The following is a 13,987-nucleotide window of genomic DNA, read 5'->3' as shown; positions in this document are numbered from 1 at the left end:
GCTATTGAAGCTATCGTCAGCTTTTGCGGCGCTGGTTCAGGGGCAATCAATTTTTGTACAAATTTTGTGGCTCGTTAGGCTCAGGCACTAGCATCTGTCAGTCAGTCGCCAATATCCGCATTGCCGGCGTTTCGATTAGCCAGCTATAGGGTATGACAATTTCGTCGCTTTCATTTCTCACCAGCTCGCGTCATCATAGTCCATATGTGTACCTATGTAGTAGTGGCTAAGATCACGGATGTTTTCTCAGAGAATGATTTACTCCCGAGTGCATTTAATTACCATATTTATGTTTGTTGTCCAGGCTGTTTTGGAAACTGTGTAAGATAAATCTTCTTCGTAAATATAACAATTCCTCAAACCCCACGACGTTCATAGGGAACGCGGTAGTTCTACGGCTTTCAATCAATGCCTGGTATTTCTAGAATTTGACCTGTAAAGAGTCTGCAATTTCGAGATGCCCACTCTTATTCATCGCTGGAAGAGACTGTCATCAGATGCACAAGAATATAAACACTTTTATTACAATCTGGGAAAGTAAGTATCAAACACTTGGATATATAATAAGTTAGCAAAAGTTTAAACCGATATTGCAAAAGATTTTATTAATAAATAATTAGAAAGTTTTAAAAATATATTATAAAGCTGCCTACTTACATTATTTATACCATAAATCTAACAGTAAATCCTCACCAGCAAGCTGAGGCGCCGAACACATTCGGCAAATCGTGATACAGAGGATCCAAGCCTCCTCTACGGCGTAAACTTGATACTGACCTGAGCCCGCCTTCACCATAAAGGACTATCACTCTGGCTAACTAGCCCAATCTCAATTACTCGATAATAGCCCAGAGACACGACCTGCCTGAATCCCGGCAATGTTGGAGAGCTTAATAGCCTTGATAAGGGCATTATCTGCTAAGCTAGTCTGCCTTACGATCTAATATTAGCTTCTATAAGTCAGAGTACGGAATATAAGGGGGAAATCATAAATATAGTCTTAAGCCTCTTAGCTTATTAAGTTACTGCTAATAATAGTTTAATTTACTATAGTTAATATATTATTTATAAAGTTATATTATAATATATATATAAAGATATAAACTTAAGGTTATATTTATTTATATACCTCTTAGTCTTTTCCCTTACCTTAAGGCTTATAATAAGATTTATTAGTTATTATAAAAGCTTATAGATACAAGCTTATATTAGGAAAAAGAAAATTATATTATTATTTATTATCTATATTTGCAGCCTAAAGCTTAACCTTATAGGCCGCAGTTATCCCATAGTTGGAGAGCTTAAGAATAGTTACAAAGTCTTTTCCGAAACAGAGAGCAAGATGCCTGCCACCGAGTCTACCAAGTTGGCCAAGGGAGTTGCACTTGTGGAAAAAGGTCTTCATGAGAGATCAACAAACGGTACCTTGGAGTCAGTCAGTCGAAGGTTGTTTCTTGGGTCTGCCTCTCCCCTGAAAGACTGCAAGGATCCGAGAACCCCAAGGGCATTTTATTCTTACAGTCTTGTCAGCCCCAACTCACGACGAGCATGAGGTGAGTCTGCCCAGTAGCTGAACCACAAACGGAGCCATTTTCGCAAAATCTTGCGCACGACGATATTCTAAGTTGGGTTGAAGCTGATGTATTTTGGCATCGGAACGACTGAATTTGGTGTTGCAAGTTTTGTCAGATGGAGGCATCGCCGCTGATCGAGGAGGTCAGCGAGAAAGGTAGTGATGCTTTTCTTTCAACCTTTTCAATACCAAGGCTACCTCGAAATAATATATATATACGCGAAAAAGAGATATACTGATTGTTGTTACGATGGTCACAGAAGATCCCATGGCGATGACAGGTATGGTTAAGTTTATATAGTATTCGAGAACGGATGGACCTCGATGACCGTCTTTACCTAATTGCTTCTAATCCACATTCTAGGGCGTTGAGCTGAGTCACAGCTGGACTCAGTAAGCTTTTATGAATTGTGGAAATACCGATAACGAAGGAAGCTAGAAGCTCCCTTCTGACTTTGTCTTCATACTCTGGATAAAGAACTTCTGGAATCTCACGGGACCAAGGAATGAATGTCCACACTTGCTAGGTATCAAGGTCCACAACCGGGGGTCTCTGCATCGCGCATGGGCATGCTCTCTAGAGTGAAAGAAATCATGGTGCCTGGGACTGAAGGCAGTATAACCCCCAAGTTTCTAATTCTTGAGACTGGCGTCCATCTCCTCTTGACATTCTGTTGCACAGATAAGGAGATCAACCTTCCAAGTTGTCTTAACACAGGAATGAATAACCAGGATTGTTCTTCTGTCGACTTGGGCTTTTTACAAGAGGTAGAGGCAGTTTATACTTAACTTTACAAGGAATTGAAGGTAGGCCCTGATACCCCCAGTTGGACCATTGGCCAATCACATGAACGATCGAGCTCTCCAAGAATTATATTCACAACATAATCAAGCTGGGCCTCTGCATTACCAATTAATTATTTTAGAAAGCAATTGACGGTACGGATTATAATTCATCTTATTGACTACGGGAGACCTCTAATGCCGAAGGAGGAGAAAGGGTAGGAAGGAAATGGGAACCAATAGATCTTATGATCCTCCATGCCATTATCCCAGTCTCCGAAGTCCTGAAAGGGTGATACGGAATTCTTGTTCCATGTTATAGTGCTAGTTGATCATTTACTTGGGGCATGGTCTGACAACTCTGATCCCTCATATAACCTAACTGGTCATTCACTTTTGAAGGGCCTGAAACAGGGGATTATTCAAGGTCGTTTCGCATCATCATCCTTATTATTTAAAGCTCGTGTTTCCTATATAAACAAAACATGCTAGGATTGTAACGCAGCATTTACGGGTCCAAGCTTTTGCCCACCCAGTAAACTCAATACTTATCTGGCATATAAACTAGAATAGATGTCCGAAATGCCGTGGAAACTCTCCATAGGTACTCAGGTGTAGTTCACAATGTTGTTCACGATCTCTTTACTGTCGGCATTATTGCCTTCGGCGATAGCAGCTGCAACAACATGCAAGCTGCCAAGAACCGATGCCCACTTTAGTGTTGGACATGGGTTTCAGGATGACTGTATTTCTGGAACTGGTACGATTCAGGGTTACATGATCTTTGTCGATTTTTCCGACGCTCAATCACCGGCTTCTGAATCCGTCAAAGAGCTCCGCGATCTTCTTGTACCGGATGCAGCAAAGTGGTACCAGACAGCTAGCTATGGCCAGCTTGAACTTAATATCACGGCCGATACTACCAAGTTCTACCGCATGCCCAAATCTGCAGCGTCGTATAGATGGGAAGAGGGCTTTAGCGCTGAACAGCATCTGTCTTATATCCAAGATGCTCTCGACGCGTACACGAACAACGGTGCGAGAGCACCACCCGCCGAGACGGACATTCTCTACATCGCGACAACACGCAACAACGACAAGATGACCCGATCACTCGGATCCAGCTTCAGTGTTTCTACACGAAACGGGAAACTCTTCTCCAGAAGAGCTGTCACTTTCGGCACCGATCCCTACATCGCGTGGGGCTATAAGGCGGTCAATCACGAGACAGGACACTCGATGTGTTTGCCCGACTACTACCCTAATACGCCGGACCTGCCGACTGGCTACTACACAGGGGGATGGAGTATTATGGGAAATGTGGGAGGAGTAGCGCCTGATTTCTTTGCTTGGGATAAATGGAGACTTGGATGGTTGGCCGATGAGGATATTGACTGTGTTCTTGAACGTGGTACAACAAAACATACGTTGACTCCTGTTGAAGTCGAGGGCGGTGTCAAGGCTGTTGTTATTGCTAAGAGCGATACTTCTGCTCTGGTTGTCGAAGCTCGTGTTGCGAAGGGCGTTGATGGGAATATTTGCGCACCGGGAGTTCTTCTGTATACCGTCGATACAACGCTAGCCACGTCGGAGGGTTCAATCAAGGTCTTGGATGCAACGCCCGGATCGAACGGCTGCGGGGATAACAATGGAGCGGAACCATTGAACGACGGGACTTTGTCGATGGATGGGAAGAGGTCGTTTGAGGCCTCGGGATGGGGAGTCAAGGTCACGTTGATCGATGACAAAAATGACCAGTTCAATATCGAGGTTCAATACTCTTAGAGCCGTTTGGCTAGGGTTACATTGCAGATGAGAATTTGGGGAGAAATACACATCGTTTATTGGCTGTATCACCTTGACATGCAGAATAGATGACATTCACTTTACCCACGAGTCGTGAACACCGACGGGATTTACGCTCATGACTGGTTGTGATCATGACGAGGGTAGTATCGGCCAAGTCCCCCCCTCGGCCAATTCCAGGTCCATGGTTCCATCACTAGTGGTCCAGCTGCCAATTACGGCCCGATCACAAGAACCTTAACGGCCCGTTTGTGGTTCCCCATCGATATATCCGGGGTTTCAAGTCTCCCGATGTTTTGCCATCCAAGGTCCCCGCATGTTGTTTATTTGCGATTCCCCATGGGGAATACTCTTGCGTGCATCATTCGACTACGATTCAGCAAAGAGCGGACGGCAGTTGACCTCGGCAAGCGTGAATCTTCGGAATTGTGGTCGAAATAGGGAATGGCATGGTTGTAGCGTGGTATTCCTGGTTGATAATATGCGTGATGCATCGAGAGGTTTTGATGGATTTGATGGGAATTGTTCCGCATGACGTTTTCTGTTCTCCGCTCGATGGCACTCTAGCCGGAGCTTTGGTCAATAGGTCGGCCAAGGCCGTGATTTTTCTAAGCTTGCCGGAATAATAAATAATCTCGAATTCCACTAGCAAGATGGCTTTGAGACTCGAGAAGTGTCACGCCAAGCCTTCTGTTCACTATGCCTTCTCTCCTGAAACTGGCCACTGCGGTCGCTCTTCTCACCGAGAGTGTCCTTGGACGACAAGCACCTACTGTGCGAGTCAAGAACGGTACCCTTGAGGGCAAATATGTCGCTGGACTAGATCAAGATCTCTTCCTCGGTGTTCCCTTTGCTCAACCTCCTGTTGGCCAACTTCGTCTTCAGAACCCTCAGCCCTTGAACGAGACTTTCAAGGTCAAAAAGGTCACCAAGTATGCTGATTCTTGTGTCGGTTATGGAGTAGGTCTCCGTTCTCATCCTCGTGTGAAGCCTCTCTGACATCGCGTAGAACAGCGCGGATCAAGGTCCTGCGACCTTCAGCGAGGACTGCTTGACTCTGAACATCGTAAGGCCTGCTATGTCCAAGGGCAGCAAGAAGGAGAAACTCCCAGTCGGAGTCTTTATCCATGGTGGAGGCTGGACCATGGACTTTAGCGCCAACGGTGTTTACAACATGAGCTTCATGGTAGAGGAGTCTGTCAAGATGGGCAAACCCTTTATCGGAGTCTCCGTCGACTGTAAGCCGACTATCTTAGATCGCTTACACCTGTGACTAACGATCAACAGACAGACTTTCTTTCTGGGGATTTATGGCTAGCAAGGACATCCTCGACGCCGGAGTTGCTAACCTCGGCTTGAAGGACCAGCGCATTGCTCTGCACTGGGTCAAGGAAAACATCGCTGCCTTTGGCGGTGACCCTTCAAAGGTTACCATCTTCGGTGAGAGTGCTGGAGGTGGTAACGTCGGCTACCAAGCCATGGCGTACGGAGGCATTGACGAGGGGCTATTCCGTGGTATCATCGCCGAATCAGGAGCTGACGGCACTGACATGAAAAACTACACCGGACCACAACAGCGTTACGACACTATCGTCAAGGCGGTTGGTTGTGACAAGGAATCCGACAAGCTTGCCTGTCTCCGCCAAGTCCCCTTTGAGAAGCTCAACGCCACAAGCAGCAAGATCCAGGGCAGCTTCTACCCCGTGGTTGACGATGACTTTGTCCCCGACTATCCCTCCAAGCTTCTCGCCAACGGAAACTTCACCAAGGTACCCCTCATGGCTGGAACCAATGCCGATGAGGGTAGCTTCTTCGGTCTGCCTGGCGTCGACTCTACTGAAGAGGCTGTTTCAAACCTTCGAACCGCTGGACTTGATGCTGACACCATTGACACACTGTTGGCGCTGTATCCCAACATCGATGCTCTTGGAATTCCATCGGGGTACCGTTACAAGTCAAGCGATCCTGTCAAGAAGCAGTATAAGAGATGGGCTGCTCTGCAGGGTGACCAGATCTTCATGTCGTGGAGACGTGCTCGAACTGATGCCTGGTCTAAGCACAACGTGACTTCATATGCGTACCTGTTTGAGTCCCCCAATACCAACATGCGTAAATATATCCCTCACACACTTGAGATGATTTGTGTTTACTAATATGGACTGTAGCCGACTACATTGGAACTCCTCACTTCGTCGAGGTCGCTTATGTCTTCTACAACATGCTCGGCCAAGGCTACGGCAAGGGTCAAGGCCCTCTTGTCAACGCATCAAAGGAGGTTCTCGACCTTGCTAAGCTTGTGAGCCATATGTGGATCAGCTTCATCACTGAGCTTAACCCCAACGAACATGGAAGTAAGTTTCTTACGTCCCCTACATGCACGATATCAAACTAAACTGTGTAGTTTCCGGTGTTCCCGAGTGGCCTGTTTTCAATAATGGCGGTGGCTATGGGAAGCACTTTTACTTCAATCCCAATGGATCGATGGCTCAGCCTGATACTCTCCGACTGGCCGGCACTACGTTTATGAACTCGGTATCTGCTGACCAGTATGGGAGATAAATCTGGGAGGAATTTTGTCTTACTTTCTTCAGTTATATAGTTATCAATCATCTATGGATGAGCAAGGGTACAAATCTCGACACAGTATCAAATATCAATATCGAATATATTCACAAGCGCTCTAACCGCAGTGACATCCCGCCGCGGCAAGATCTTATCGGCAAAGGCACGTACCAGAGAGAGGTCGTTTTCATTTATTTAAAGTTCGAGGCTGCATTAATGGGTGTTACGTTGAAGACTATCGAAAGCATGTCCAAAAGTCAATCCATACGCGAACAACATACCCTGGGCTTTTAAGTACACCGACCAATGACGAATTGAGTTTGTACCAGGGGCTCACCACGAACTATTGCTACCTAGTCGCGGCGTGGCGCTGCTTAAGACGATGAGATGCGGGAGGATCACCCTAGCCTGGAGCATAAATCGTACGACTTTACATGGGCAAATGCAGTAATTGTACGCGAATTGTGTAGTTTCTCGTGTTGGTCAGTGAACGTTTAGATAGTCAATTCGTATCGTGGCTTTAAGACTACATGCGGTCAAGAGAAAATGTTGGTTAGCGATGGACGGCGTAGCGCATATTTGTGCCAACAGGGTATTGATGCACGCTTTGACAAGATCCTTGCCATGACAGCAAATCAAAGAACCTTCACAAAAATTGTTGGTCGAGACTGAACTAGGTACGTCGTTTTTGCTCAACCCACGTTACATGTCGATTATACATACGTGCCGTGCCGGACCATGTGTTGGCATGCAGCTAGTTTTCTTCAACAGATCCGGTCCAACCCTAGACCCCTGCATCACCTTTTCTCTGCAGTCGAGGCCCACCGTTGCATGAGGCTTGAAGAATGCTGGATGATCCGTGAGATGATTTCTGAGCTTGACTTGCGCATGTCGTCCACCGAGGCGAGGCGGAACGGCGTTTAGTAGTGCATGATACACGTTGACATGAACGTGTAATCACCTGATATTCACGAGGGGTCCAAGATAGGAGTGAATGCATCAATGCCAGTTTGACATCCAAGAAGAATAGCCAGCTAGTGCGGAGTACTGACTGTGAACACAAGTGTTGGGAGGTTGACAACATCGGTGCCGAGCCTGAAGAATGTGAGAACTGAGCAATGGGATTTGACTGAGGCCAACCAAGCTGGCAAATTGATAATCAATGATCGACAATATCGTCAACTGACAGCAAAGCTTGGCAGCGCGGGATCGTCCCATGAAATACAGGCATATGCCGCGCACCAATAATATCACCCAGCAGAGGCATACACTTTGGACGTTAACTATCATCACCGCGTCATGCATATGTATACTGCCACTTTACAAAAGGACCAACGCGTACAGTTACCTAGGCCCCCATTCTGGCTTCCTCTTCTCCAAAAACGCCTTGACACCCTCTCGCTTATCCCCCGTCCCAAACGCAAAGTAATACAAACTCCTCTCAAACTCATGATCGGCCCCCAAATCATCAGCTATGGTGAACACATTAGTCAACGTAGCACACGAACTACATGATGACCACTCACATCTACATATAGCCTCCTTAGCCAAGCCCAGTGCCGTGGGGCTCAGGGCCGCAAGCGTCGATGCATGATCCTTCACAACATGCTCGAGGACTTCGCCGCTCTCATACAGCTGCGCGACAAGACCCACGGACCGGGCCTCCTCCGCTGATATGGGCTGGCCAAGGAGGATCATCTGCATGGCCTATATCACGCATGTCAGCACAAAGTAGCACGAGGTTTGGGGGGAGGGAAATACCTTGTACTTTCCCACGGCGTTGGTTAGACGCTGTGTACCACCGGCGCCAGGGATAAGACCAATCTTCACTTCTGGAAGACCGAAGCGGCTTCCGTCCGCGGAAAAGATCAGGTCACACTGTGAGACGTCAGTAACCCACGGGTTCCGTCCACGGAAAGAAAAGGAAAAAAAGGCTCAACCTACCATGAGGGCAAGCTCAAAGCCCCCTCCGAGCTGTCAATCCCCAGCAAAACCATCGTCAGTCTAGCCTCTACCAACACCTCGGGTAGGATCAAGAACTAAACTCACCGCCATTCCCTCAACAGCAGCTATCAAGGGCTTGCGCACGGCCTGCATCCCCGAGCAAAGGTCCGCCAGATAGCGGCAGCCCCGCGCGTCTTCCGCATCGAGCCGCGAGATCTCCCCGATATCAGCTCCCGCTAAAGAATTATTGGCACGTCAGTTCCAGTTCAGCTTAGCCCTGCCACTAACATAGAGCGCTACACCCCTGTGGCGTGTGGATTCGCCCATGGTACGGAGTATGGGTATGGGTAGGACAGGGTACAGTACCGCAGAAGAAAGAAGAGCTGCCGGTGATGACAATGACTCGCACGCCATCGTCCCTGGACGCCGTGTTCAGCTGTTCCAGAAATACGGTAATGAGCTCCTGCGAGAGGGCGTTTCGTTTGGAGGGTCTGTTTAACGCGAGGACGCGTACGCCGTCTGCAGGCGTCGACGCAAGGACCAATTGCTGCTCATCCATGATCAGATCGATGTCGATGCTGTCACAGAATCGCAAGAGAGAGAGAGAGAGAGAGAGAAAGTATAGCTGAAAGCACTGCACTTGGCAAGATTGACCGTCTTGTCGGGTTCGGGTTGCGTTGGATCAAATAGTTCGGGTACGTCAATAACGCGAGCCTAGCCGCGTCGATCACTCAATCGATAGTGGGGGCCCCCAAAAGTGTCTTTGATTCAACTGAGACATGGCTGGGATCAACCCAGCAGAGAGAGCTGCAGCCTGCGTATCCTGCACTGCAGAGTGACGGTGAGACACTGCAGATTTTTTGGTGTTGGCTGAGCTACTGAGGCATTTTGAAAGGGCGGTGGTTGGCGACTAATCCCACGTCGGGAAGTATTGCTGAAAATCTCGTAGTTTGCTGTCTCCCATGTCGATCTTGGTGTCTGTCATTCCGTTGGCTTGGTCCAAGTGTCGAGCCGTTCGCATACTTAGCTCTTAGACCCGATGATCGTTTTGTTGAGTAAGATTTGACTGATAGATTTCGGTGAGTCTTTTGGAAAAACCTGTTCAGCAAGCTCAAATACTTGTTTTTTTCTTTATATTTTGTACAATATAGGTGATGAGTAAGCTATCTGTCATTTAGGCTTATCTTGGATAACCTCGTTGCAAAAAGCGGCACAGCTTACAACCCAACTCCACCTCATATCATCTCGTCTCGGCTCATGTGAGATTTTGCAGATGCCGAACTCAGATCCTGCAGCTCCCGCAGAACCCGCGTGCTAGAGATGTCTTGGCCAACCCTTGTATCCACAGCCACGGATCCATGCCCATAGCCATGACCAGGGCAGATCCCTCTCTACATGCGGGCCTGCGGGCCTACGGTACGTATGTAGGTATTCTTTCTGCTGTACCTACAGGGGTACGCACGCAGACCACATCACACGCCTCGCTGTTCTTTTCGGTCAAAGACCTCGATGAGTTCAGGTACATTACCAACCTACCCAACTGGGACCAACGGACCAGAGCAAAAACAGATTCTTGCCCCATCTGTCATGTGGTATACCTGTTGAGTTGGCCCTCTTTTCGACGCTATCTGGAACTACATGCCTTAGCTTGGCAGATGGTTTCTTGTTTACCAACGAATTTTACCGTATTAGGTCGACTCCGGAGTTTCAAGGCGGATCCTTCTTGTATCTCGATAGAGGAAAAAAGACGCATTCTGGGGGCGGTTGGGGGGGCGTACTCCTCCGAGGTGCAACTTGAAAGGGCAGCTGACTGGTTGACGATCCATCGGTTGCTGGTGTTGGGTCTATCCTGCCAAGCATGACGAGAAGGCTGGGTAGGATTGGGAAAAAGCGGGAGAAAGGGCTTTGGCTCTATTTAAGAACAGACCTTCTTTTTGTGTGTGGAGAGATGTTTCTTATGCAACTCCTTAATTTCAAATCTTTGATGCACAATCTCCCGCCATCCCCTACTCAAACTATTTGAGTTTATTTCTATTTGGAATTGTACGACGATCCTCATCTTATCTTGCACACGACTCAGATCTAAGCATGGCATCATCTGTGCTTGACGTCTCTTCCCCACGGGGAGCTGCCGTGCCAATCTCGTTTACACGAGGTACATGCAGCAGACCTAGCTTCTCAACTGTCACAGAGGCATTCTTCCACTATGCCACCACACAGCCTTCGGCAACTGCGGCACGAGATCTATCTGCCGAGCCAGCTGTTGAGATAAGCTATGGTGAGCTTGCTGAACGAAGCATCCGGTTGGCGCAACGGTTACGAAGCCTGGGCGTTATGCCGGGACATCGTGTGCCGCTTGTTGTCAAGCGTGGTGTTGGTATGTTGGTTGGTATCCTTTCTATCTTGTCTTGTGGAGCTCAGTATGTTCCTCTCGATGGAGGCGTAGTGGCAGATGAGACCTTACGGTTTGTGCTACAACAGACCGGAGGAAGGGTAGCTGTGTCTTCAAAGGCTACGGCACATCGTATCTCGACCACGGATGTAACAGATGTTGTCATCATTGAGGATGAAGACCTCAGTAAGCAAAGTGTCCAAGATTTTACTCCAGTGAGTAAGCCTGAGGATGGCTGCTATGTGATATATACATCAGGTATGTTGATCTATTTCATACTACTCTTCATTAGACTAATACGTATCAGGCACAACAGGTACACCAAAAGGAGTCGACATCACTCACAACAATGTGACGAACTTGTTATGTCAAGCACCAGGCAACCTAGGTATCGGCCCAGGAACATGTGTTGGCCAAGTGCTGAACGTCAGCTTTGATATGGGTAAGTAAACCAAGTGTTCAAAGAACAAGAGCTGTGCTAACATATAATTTGAAGCTGCTTGGGAGACTCTTGGTTGCCTATCAAATGGCGGGACCTTGGTCATGCGTGGCTCCGACTGGTCAAACGCCCTCAAACAAGTAAGTTTACGGTGTCAGAATGTTGGGCTAGCCACTGACTATCGTAGATTGATGTCCTCATCTGCACTCCAAGTATCCTCTCAAAGTATAACCCACAAGACTTCCCAAGATTGAAGACAGTTGCCACAGCGGGAGAGCCTAGTTCCCAACAGTCAGTTTCCATTTGTCATTCCCTTTCTGTATTCAGCTAACCTCTCTAGACTCGCTGACCTATGGGCATCTCACGTTTCATACTTCAACTGCTATGGCCCAACAGAAACCACCATCGTCAACACGATGCACCAGCACCAAACAGGCCAGCCTCTCTCCATCGGTAGGCCAACACCAGGAAACAATGTTTATATCCTAGACGAGTTTCTTGTTCCAGTACCTGTTGGAGAAGTCGGTAATGTTTGGGCTGGTGGTGCAGGCGTAGCTTGTGGTTATGTCGACTTGCCAGACAAGACAACTGAGAGGTTCAGACCTGACCCTTTCACCCAAGACGCGTAAGTTCCAAGACGTGAGTCTTTGAACGAGATACTGACCTTGAATTCAGATCAAATATGTACAACACCGGTGATCTCTGCCAATGGAACCCCGACGGCACCCTCCACATCCTTGGCCGGATAGACGATCAAGTCAAAGTCAAAGGTTTCCGCGTCGAACTAGACGGCGTAACGGCCTGCATAAAGTCCTGTCCCTCCGTCCAATCCGCCACCGCTCTCCTCATCAACAATGAGATCCACGCCTTCGTCACCCCCAGCCACTGCCCCATCGCCGTTGTTGAAGCCCATCTCAAGGCCCTTCAGCCCTACTACGCCATGCCAACACACTACCACCAACTGGACAGTCTTCCTATGACTGCAAACGGAAAGATCGACAAGCGAGCTCTGAGGATGAAAGAGATGGTGGAGGTTGGGAAACCTCAGCCTGCTGTTCTGCATACGCGTATGGATTCGAATGCCTCGAGTGCTACGCAGCTCAGTTCCTTCTCCGATGCGAGTGATACGACGCTTATCAATGAACATCAGTATGATCTTGAGAAGGCTCTTCCTGAGAAGGATATGCCTAAGCATGCTAGAGGACTGCGGCACAGATTGCTCATCGTTTATCGTCGGCTGTTTTCCCTGGTTGGACTCTTCAACATCGGTGCTGCTATTGCTCTCCTCCTGACTGGTATCACCAGAGAATGGATGGGTATCATCACAGCCATCAACCTAGCCACAGCTGTCCTCGTCCGTCAAGAATTCGTCATCAACGCCCTCTACACTATCACATGTAGCGTCCCCAAGACCTGGCCCCTTGCTATCAGGACCCGATGCGCAAAGATCTACCATCTCGGTGGAGTTCACTCCGGTGCAGCTGTCAGCGCAGGAGCATGGCTTCTTGCAACAAACATCGCCGACATCGCTTGTTCGTTCGGAAGCTGTGCCAACTGGGGTAACTTATCTATCGCTTCTCAAGTCATCTCTTGGATCCTCTCTGCCATGTTCGTTGGCATGATCGGAATGGCTTGGCCTTCAGTCCGCAAGCGGTATCACGATCTCTTCGAGAGAACTCACCGCTTTGCTGGATGGACTATGCTCGCTCTCTTCTGGGTCCAAACTGTGCTTTCAGCGCATGACAGCACACCTTCTGGTTCTACACTTGGAGAATCCTGCGTCAAGTCGCCTGCCTTCTGGTTATTGGCTGTAGCGACGGCCAGTGTTGCTTCATCCTGGTGCTTCCTCCGAAAGGTCCCAGTTGAGGCTGAGAAACTCTCAGACCACGCTATAAGGCTTCATTTTGATTACACTGTCCCTGTCAACGGTTCCTTCACCCGTCTCTCTCACAAACCTCTCAAAGAGTGGCATTCCTTCGCCACCATCCCGGCTCCCGAAGCCATCAACGGTCGATCAAAGGGCTACTCCCTCGTCGTCTCTAACGCCGGTGACTGGACAAAGTCCACCATCCAAGATGGCCCCTCTCACATCTGGACACGCGGTATCCCAACCTGTGGTGTCATGCGCATCGCAACTCTCTTCAACCGCGTTGTCCTCATTGCAACAGGCTCCGGCATCGGTCCTGTTCTTGGACATATCCAAAACCCAACATGTCCAACACAACTCATCTGGTCAACCAAGAACCCTGAAGAAACGTTTGGGGAGGAAATCTGCCAGACTATCAGCGAGCGTATTCCCAACGCGGTCATCCATGATACTAAGAAGCTCGGGAGACCTGACTTGGTGAAGATGGGCTACAATCTGGTAAAGGGCTTCAAAGCTGAGGCAGTTATCATCATTGCAAATGAGAAGATTACGAAAAAGGTGGTTTATGGTTTGGAAACGCGTGGTGTTCCAGCTTATGGTGCTATTTGGGATAGTTAGGTG

The 13,987-nt window shown here is 48.3% G+C and overlaps 4 protein-coding genes across 4 annotated transcripts; 3 read left to right on the top strand and 1 right to left on the bottom strand.

The window, feature by feature from the left end:
* Positions 1–2,980: 2,980 nt before the first annotated feature.
* Positions 2,981–4,141, top strand: FSUBG_11088 (uncharacterized protein; the record flags this gene model as incomplete). Its single annotated transcript, XM_036675733.1, has 1 exon — positions 2,981–4,141. One exon carries the CDS (start codon positions 2,981–2,983, stop codon positions 4,139–4,141), a length of 1,161 nt encoding a protein of 386 aa, XP_036533433.1.
* A 720-nt stretch (positions 4,142–4,861) lies between these two features.
* FSUBG_11087 (lipase 4) lies at positions 4,862–6,721 on the top strand (the record flags this gene model as incomplete). Its single annotated transcript, XM_036675732.1, has 5 exons — positions 4,862–5,122; positions 5,172–5,400; positions 5,450–6,271; positions 6,328–6,513; positions 6,564–6,721. 5 exons carry the CDS (start codon positions 4,862–4,864, stop codon positions 6,719–6,721), a joined length of 1,656 nt encoding a protein of 551 aa, XP_036533432.1.
* Positions 6,722–7,758: 1,037 nt separating this feature from the next.
* Positions 7,759–9,227, bottom strand: FSUBG_11086 (enoyl hydratase; the record flags this gene model as incomplete). The annotated part of the gene is made up of 7 exons (XM_036675731.1): positions 7,759–7,819; positions 8,073–8,196; positions 8,251–8,431; positions 8,486–8,602; positions 8,669–8,698; positions 8,774–8,904; positions 8,957–9,227. The coding sequence occupies 7 exons, from the start codon at positions 9,225–9,227 to the stop codon at positions 7,759–7,761; spliced, it is 915 nt and encodes a 304-aa protein (XP_036533431.1).
* Positions 9,228–10,756: 1,529 nt separating this feature from the next.
* On the top strand, positions 10,757–13,984 carry FSUBG_11085 (non-ribosomal peptide synthetase; the record flags this gene model as incomplete). The annotated part of the gene is made up of 6 exons (XM_036675730.1): positions 10,757–11,318; positions 11,368–11,502; positions 11,557–11,639; positions 11,687–11,790; positions 11,840–12,124; positions 12,175–13,984. The coding sequence occupies 6 exons, from the start codon at positions 10,757–10,759 to the stop codon at positions 13,982–13,984; spliced, it is 2,979 nt and encodes a 992-aa protein (XP_036533430.1).
* Between the last annotated feature and the right edge of the window lie 3 nt (positions 13,985–13,987).

This window comes from Fusarium subglutinans, assembly GCF_013396075.1.
Source record: "Fusarium subglutinans strain NRRL 66333 chromosome Unknown NRRL66333_c0000202, whole genome shotgun sequence".
NCBI classification, from domain to species: domain Eukaryota; kingdom Fungi; phylum Ascomycota; class Sordariomycetes; order Hypocreales; family Nectriaceae; genus Fusarium; species Fusarium subglutinans.
Note: the sequence above shows the minus strand (reverse complement) of the source record. Positions and strands in the feature narration are given on the sequence as shown.